The sequence below is a fragment of the Galeopterus variegatus genome, unplaced genomic scaffold (assembly GCF_000696425.1).
Source record: "Galeopterus variegatus unplaced genomic scaffold, G_variegatus-3.0.2 Scaffold2576, whole genome shotgun sequence".
In the NCBI taxonomy this organism is placed as follows: Eukaryota; Metazoa; Chordata; class Mammalia; order Dermoptera; family Cynocephalidae; genus Galeopterus; species Galeopterus variegatus.
In genome coordinates, this window is record NW_007728687.1 from 494,997 (window position 1) to 503,236 (window position 8,240).

The window sequence follows — 8,240 nt, forward strand, 5'->3', positions numbered from 1 at the left end:
CCCGTACCGGACCGGGACCGGCAACGGGATCGCAACCCTCGGTGTTGCGCCCGCACCTCGCTCAGCCAGTGAGCGGCCGGTCTGTATGTGGGATCCGAACCCTTGGTGGGAGCGCCGCCACACTCCCAAGCGGCGCGCTGTAGCAGTGCGCCACCGGGCCGGCCCTAAATTTTTGTTTTCTAAAGAATCTTAATTTCCTTGCACTTCAGTTTTTTAATCTATGAAATGACAATACTTATTATGCAAGAATTACATGAGAATATATGCAAATAGGATTAGTACTAACACAGCCAATAAATGATGGTTTGTTTCCTTTTCTTAATATTTATATCCCTAGCATTTGAGAGATTAAAAAAGGAGGCACAGTGTACAAAAGAGGAATAACCTAGTTCCTTCTTTCAGTGACTACTAATAATTGTATTATCATTCGATTAGTAATTTAGAAAGTAATCATTATCTGTAAAGCACTTATTTTTCTCTATATTTACATTTTCAGGTCATTTTCTTTGGCAGTGTTCCCATATTATCAGTATGGCTACTTTTCAAGAAGGGAACCTGAAAAACTCGATTCTGAAAGGAAAACATAATTGTATGTACCAGACTGGAAGATAAGAGGGATTCCCCAGTAAAGTCAGTTAACTGGTGTGTTTAACCTTATTTTGTGCAAATTTGCTGATCTATATATTTAGTGTCAATATGGATAATTAGTTGAGTTCATTTTATAACCAGTTGGTCATTTAAAAAAATTAGGAAGTATTTTAAAACTATTTAAAGCTATTAAAACTATGTACAAACTCTCTAAGGGTACGGGGCACTCTTAAAAAGAAGGAAATTTTCAATTAACAATGAAAAGCAAATATGCAGGCTGAAAAGAGCTCTCCAAAAGTTAAATTAAGGGCTACTGATTATGTCTTCATTAACTAACAAAAAGAATTGCCTAATTCCCCTGGGTAGATTTCTTATTTAACTACAACGTTTTGTGTTATGCCTTTAAGGGTATGTGAAGTAATTGCAAGCACTTAAACTAAAAGCTAGTGGGAGGCAGATGCTGGAGAAGAAAGAATGGGGTAGAGGGGGGCAGAGACATGACTTTATCCCTGATTTTGCACTCGCAGTTTGTTCCACAGAGAATCAGCTGCTCACTGACAGTTTTCCTAAAATTTGATTCTCCCTTGGAGCACCTGGGGTAAAAACCTCATTAAATCCATAAGAGTATAGAAACAACAACAGCAACAAGGTACTTACAGAATCGATACTTTGTGCAAACATTACGGAAGCCTTCTCAGTCTGCTGGATGTTGGGNGATCAGCATGACACTGCACATATGTCTTTGTTTCTTCCTTTTAAAAAACTTAGTATTTGGTATATTTAAGAATTTAATATAGTATTTAATATTTTTTCAAAATGTGTTTTTAATAATTTCATATCTTTTGATACTATAATATGAATTCAGACTAATTTGGTTTTCTCCTGAATTTGTCAGTTCTACAAGTAAAACATCAATGAATAAACAACATTTTACATAAAAATTTGCCTATATTTCCAAATTTTCCATGTGATTGAGTCCCAGAGTAAATTATTAGAACCAAAATGTGATCATTTCATACAGCTGGTTCTATCATTTCCTTAAAATGAATTTTAAACATGAAATTACTGGGTCAAGAAACAAGAAATGCTTTAGAGTTTTGATATGTGTCACTCAAATTGCTTTTCAGAAAAGTTGCACCAATTTATGCCTCTAACGATCATCTGTGGGAGCTCTCATCCCACCAACAGTACCTTACTAGATACTAATCTCATCTTTGTTGGATTTGCATCTCTTTGATTACTAGTAAGTATGAACATTTTTATATGTTTATTGGCTATTTTTATTTCTTCTTTGGCAAATTATTTATTCTCTTTATTTCTGTTAGGGTGTTATTGTTTAACTGATTTTCAAAAGTTCTTTCTGTGTTATAATACTAAGCTTCTAAAAGTCTGATTTTTTATTGCAAATATCTTTTTCTTTTTACTTTTTTAGTCAGCTAATGTTTAGTTTGTGTACAGCAAATTTTTTAATTTATATGTGGCCACATTTATTGTTCTTTTAGCTATATCTTTTTCAAATTATTGAATGCATAGAAAGACCTTTGCTATATTGGGATTTGATATTTATTAATATTCTTCTAATTCTTCTAATTTTCATTATGACTTAAAAAAAATATTTAATGAGTCTATCCAGTTGGAAGAGGGTCTGTTAATTTTTCCCTCCATACAGTTAAAAATTATCCTATCTTATAAAATCCTACCTTTCCTCACAGATTTGTAATTCTACCTATATTAAGTAGTAAATTACTATATATGTAAGCATCTGTCATCTACATTGTTTTAATTAATGTAGTTTTATAGTATATTTAAAATTTGGTAAGTAAAAGTCCCCTTTGTTACTATTCTTTTTCAAAAGTGATCTTAGCTACTATCTACTAATGAACTCTAGGACTTTTAAAATAAGGTAAAAATAAATGGATGTACTTTTGACTAGAGTTTCTAAAACCTACATATTAATTTTGGTTGAATTTAAATCTTCCATGAACTTAAATTCTCTCAGTTTCTCTTGGTTGTCATTTAAATCCTTTAGAAGGGTTTTATAATTTTCTTCAAATATGTCTTCTGCGTTTCTTAAGAGTTTTTCCTACTTTTCTTATACCTTTAATTGCTGTCTCGAGTGTAGTATTATTTTCCTTTATATTTTTGAACTGTTTATTGCTAATATATGGGAAAGCAATTTGAGTATTTATTTTGTATCTCGTCACCTTATTGACTTCCCTTCTCAATTTTAATTTCAATTTATTCCCTTGGGTTTTCTAAGTGGACCACATAGGATCTGCATAAAAGCCATTTCTCTTCCTTTCTAGTAGGGCCTCCCCTGCCCCTGCTTTTTTTTTTTTTAACCTCCCCAATTGCATGTGTTACAGCATTGGCTACAACTTTTTATGCATGGTTCGACAACTGTCATAATAGTGGCCATCCTTATCTTATTCCTGGAAGTATCTCTAGTGTTTCCTTGTTAAACATGAAGTAGACTGTTAGCTATTAATAGATGTTCTGTATCATACTAAAGAAGTAACCTTCTCTTGTGGGCATTACTGTCATTTTTGTGATTGCTTCTAGGCCTTAAAAATAATTTAAAAGTCTGGAAGGTAAGGAGCAACATATATTATTAATATTTCATAGTAAAATTTCTTTTTAACAGGACACAGTAATTATGTCAGCTTTGCTAATGTAGTATACATAGTTATCTGTGGAAGCAAGAACATGCTATCTATGTAGATATTTCTAGACTTTCTCTAGAAAGGAATATGTACAGCTTTCTCTCAAAGGAATATACAGTGTCTGTCTGCATACTTAGAAAAGAGAAGTGGGAAAGGCAGGTGTCAGGTTTGGAATGGTGCTCATTGGCTGAGATTTGAAAGGTCAAACCAGAATGTGATCACACCAGGGAAGTGCCCTGGGCTGTGGTCTATGTGGTGCAGGGTGCACAAGCCTAAGGAATCTGTAGGAGTGTGCATGGCTCCAGGAGGCAGCGATGCTCTTAGTGCCTATTTAACAGTGAGCGATAATACAATGGAAGTGGAGCAAGCTGACAGAGTTTGAGTGCAATAAAGAAAGGGAAAAGTGGACAGCGGAAATGCTCCTATGGGAGAAAGGGAGGTCAAGAGTGAGCTCTGAACCCGGTGCAGCTGCCCTTGGAAATAATTGTACCAAGTCAAGACAGTAAACGAAACAAGGCTGAGTGTTTCTCCTTACAGAGCCATGAGACAAACAAAACTGGCAGCAGAAGTGGAGAGGATGTTGTACCAACTTCTATCTTTTAAAAAGAGGGGGTTGGTTTTCATACTTGGGAATAAATTCTGCAATTTTTAAAAGTCTGTCTTGAGAATCTATTGGAATAATCATTTGTTTTTCTTCTTTACTCAATATTCTTTATTCTTACCTAATATCACAACATTTTTGGGTTTCTAGAAGACATTCGACTTGGCCTTACTATGTTTGTCTTTCCCTTAATTCTGCCAGATGTAATCTTTTCATTAAAATCTTTGCCTCTATCTTTTTTTTTTTTTTTTTTTGGACTGGTAAGGGGATCGCAACCCTCGGCACAGTGTGGTCTGCACCACGCTCAGCCAGTGAGCGCACCAGCCATCCCTATATAGGATCCAAACCCATGGCCTTGGCGCTACCAGCGCCGCACTCTCCTCAGTGAGCCACGGGGCCAACCCTGCCTCTATCTTTTTAGAGAGCTGTATCTACAGAATTTTTGTTGTTGTTGTTCCACCTGTCAGGTTTTAGTATCTGAATTATGCTAGCTCTTTAAAATAAATTGGGAAGTCCCTATCACTTACATGTGTACTAAACAGTTTACATACACTAAAACTGTTGGTTGCAAGAACTTGCCCATAAAACCATGATGGCCAAGAGTACTTTCTAAGTGTTCAGTTTGCTCTCTACTGACACCACACAAGATTTAATTCCAACTGTGAGGAGTTTTTGTTCTGTTTTAATATTTGGATTGTATTTCAGATAAGTTCCACAGCCCCTCCCAGGCCCATTTGTACTGACAAAGTCCACACAGATATCATTCTGACCCTAAGGAACTGAAGAGCCCAATAAGCTCTGTTTACGTCACTGATTCTGGTACAGGAAGATGGACACTGAACATAGCACTTGTAGATTTATTACAGTTGGTTCACTTTTGAAAAAGAGGCAAATGATTTGTAGCTGCAGAGTAAAGAATTCAATTAATGAAACACTTATAAAGCAACGAAAGTGGTAGTTTTGTAAAAATCTGAAAAAGAAGGCACTTGGAGAATAAGTTAGAGATAGAAAATAAGACAGAAGATTGATATTTTAAAAGTAATCAATTCAAGAAAAAATTAATGCAATTTAAAATATACATACTTTTGGAAAAGTTATATCAAAATATACATACTTTACTGCTTTGATTTTTCCACTGGATAGGTAGAATTTCTGGTTATAATTGTACTCATCAAATACTCCCCATCGTAGATGAGCCCATTCATGGACAAATACCCTACCTGTAAAAAAATATTTTAAATACATGATTACAATAAGAATGGCGAAATTACCTTCTTACACTGGAAGACAGTTTATTCTCTGAACGTTTACTGTGCTCTGCTATGTTAATTTTTTAAAAATGAAAAGCTTGATTTCTTTAGAAAGATCTAATATGACAAGTATACATTTCTGTAAAATATAAATACTTATTTTTGCACCTAGTAAGTGTCAAGCAATTATCTACACAAAGATGAAACAACTGCCCTGTCCTCACATAGCTCATGGTCTAGTGGATGACATGCACCAGCAGATCCCTCAGCTGCCTGATGGTGCAAGTGTAACGATGGAAGACAGCACGGGCTGCTACGGGAGCCAGAGACATTCAGAGAGCAGCCAGGGCAGCATCAATAGGTCCTTCTTCTTCACGGCTCATATCTGATCAAACCTCAAGTCCTGCCTACTCCTCCTTTGCCTTTTTTGCTTTGATCCATTCTCATCTTTCCAGTCTCATTGCCACTTACTCCTGAATTGCTGCAATAGCCATGCAGCTGACCTCCACTCCAGCCTTCAATGGCTCCCTTGTGATGCTCAGGGTTCAGTCCAGCTCCTTCACATGGTATACATAGTCCCCGATGATTCAGACCCTGCTCCTTTCCACAGCTTTATTTCCTGCTGTTCTCTATCCACTTCCAAAACTCTATAATTGTGATAAATTCCTGAACTCCTTTTATTTTCTAGGCCAGACCATGCTCTTGCTCACTGCTGGTCCTCTTTACTTATTTTTCCTCTGCTTGGAGTACCTTCTCCTTATCTCTGCCTGGATAACTCCTACTCTTCTTTCAAAATCATGCTTCTACCCACCTAGACTAGAAACCTTTCCTGGCATCCACAGACTAGGCCAAGTACTCCTCCTTTGCACTTTGATTATATTCTACTATGGCACTTGTCATGTTATATTGTCATTGCTGCTTACTTGCCAGTCTCCCACACTAGACACTTGTCTGCATGAGGATGGGCAATATGACTTCATTTGCATGTCTGGGCACACAGTGTCTAGAACTTAATAGGCACTCAGTGACTACTTGTTAAATTTGGATGAATCTTAGTGACTTATGCACAGCCCAGTTTTTCTGGAATGTAAATTCCAAGGTCGGCAGAATTTGGAGGGTTAGGTGAGTGGGGGCGTACCTAATAACTCACTAATGATTTGGACTTTATTCTGTAGGTGCTGGGGAACAACTGACAGTCTCTTAAATGTAAGGGAAGATTGTGAGGGAGCAGGAGTGGAGTCACAGTACAGAAAGGGGATGTTATATAAGAATGACATTATATATGACCATGATGGCTGGTATGAGCTCAGGAGTAGGATGGGACATTTAGGTAAATCAATTCAGCACATATTTATTGAGCCATACATCAGGAATTTTCTGTTCCTCTTATGAGGGTGAGATGGAATGCTGTAGAACAATAGAGATTCATTTGGTACTGCTTTCTGATGAAGTCTTTATGTACTTTTGTATATTTGGGTTTGGGGTGGGCATGGAGGCTCCAGGGCTCTTTTGTTTTCTTGGGGTTTTTTTTGTTTGTTTTTTGTTTTTCCTGGCTTGTCTGTTTAAGTAAAGAAAATAAAGCCAGTTCTGAAGGAGTCTAATCTATCTTGAGATAAAAAAAATCTAATACTAATTATTCAGTAACTAATCACATTTGATTATACTTGGAAAGTACTTTATTGCTTATTTACTTTGATATTTCCTCCAAATATTGCTTTATATAGCTCATGTATAAATGATAAAGAGTTTATTTTGCAGAAAAAATTGGACTTTTTAATTGTTGTTACAAGTTTTTGAGAACTGAATTGCAAGGATTTTCTGTTTGCTACGCAAAAAGGTGGTCCACAGACTAGAAATACCACCATCACCTGGGACCTTGTTAAAAATGCACATTCTTGAGTCCCACCGTACTTCTACTGATTCAGAATACGCCTTTTAACAAGATCCGTTTATAATTTGAATGCCCTTAGAAGTCTGAGCACTGTGCTTATCTGCCATCTGGAGGCGACCACGTAAATTGCAGGCAGGAAATTTCATTCAGGCGAGTCTCCTTATAGATTCATAGGAACCTAATACTACAAATTAAACTATTTTTACAGTTATAATATGATACTGTAATAATTCCTGAAATTAAAAAATGTTGTATTTGCACATATATGCAAAATAAGAAATTAAACGTCTATCTGAGAAATGCACTATTCTGAATCTCCATTTTAAGTGAAAAAAATTTTGTATTAATTTATTTGTAGTAGTTTACTTAGTTTATATGTGCTTCTGCACAAAGATAATGCTATTGTTGATCCACTTTGAACATAAAATAATTAAATTTTATGAGAAATATAGTAGGATATTTTATCTTCACCCATACCTTGTGGTCCATATTGAGGCAACTTTTTTCCTGCTAAAAAGTCAGGAGTGAAATGAATCCTTTCACCCTTTTCTCCACACTTTCCTATCTGCTCGGTATAGGGTTCATCATTACCCAGAGAATTAGGTTCAGCAACCAGAACATCTGCCTGAAATTTAATAAAAAGTTTTTATTCTCACAAAATTTCAGCAAATGAATTGACCTTATTCACATTGGAGTATTTTGAAACAATTTCATTTGATTATAGAGTATTGATTGTAAAAACTTGGATTACAGAAGAAAATTGAATTTGAAAGAAGAAATTGATATTCTTACATTTTTGTAGGTCTCAAGTTTTGGTCTCAAATAGTTAGGTTTTGTTTTCCACTTTTCAGGAATCAGAATGGCAACATTTTTGAAATAAAATCTTTTTCCTGTAGCTTCAAACAGGTATGGAGATGCCTGGGTCACCATGTCCTGGAAAGAAAGAAAACATACATAACAATTAGGACCGGAAAGAGACTAAATTACCAGTCATTCAAATTTACATCTGTATTTCACATTTTCAAAGACTAGTATGTGTCGTGATGGGAAGGGGAAATGTGGAAGTATCTTTAAATAATAATAGCTAAACCTTTCGAGCATTTACCACATACTCTGCTACGCAGTGTAATGGTTAACAGTGTAGATTCTAGGGGCAGATGCTAACCCTGGCTCCAGCACTTACTGTGAGATATTAGGAAATTTCTAATCCTGAGCCTCAGTTTTGCCCTTTATAAAATGGAAAATAT

At 35.8% G+C, this 8,240-nt stretch overlaps 2 protein-coding genes across 2 annotated transcripts in view; both read right to left on the bottom strand.

Moving 5' to 3' along the window:
• Positions 1 to 1,269, bottom strand: part of LOC103598348 (calcium-activated chloride channel regulator 1-like) — a 19,552-nt gene extending 18,283 nt beyond the window's left edge. The window contains exon 1 of the mRNA XM_008582345.1: positions 1,246 to 1,269. Coding sequence (XP_008580567.1) covers positions 1,246 to 1,269 — 24 coding nt within the window. The remainder of the gene's footprint in view (positions 1 to 1,245) is intronic.
• Positions 1,270 to 3,431: 2,162 nt separating this feature from the next.
• LOC103598350 (calcium-activated chloride channel regulator 1-like) lies at positions 3,432 to 7,926 on the bottom strand (the record flags this gene model as incomplete). The annotated part of the gene is made up of 4 exons (XM_008582346.1): positions 3,432 to 3,578; positions 4,936 to 5,072; positions 7,471 to 7,618; positions 7,786 to 7,926. Coding segments are annotated over 4 exons (573 nt in total), but the record flags the coding sequence as incomplete, so codon positions are not given.
• Positions 7,927 to 8,240: the final 314 nt, after the last annotated feature.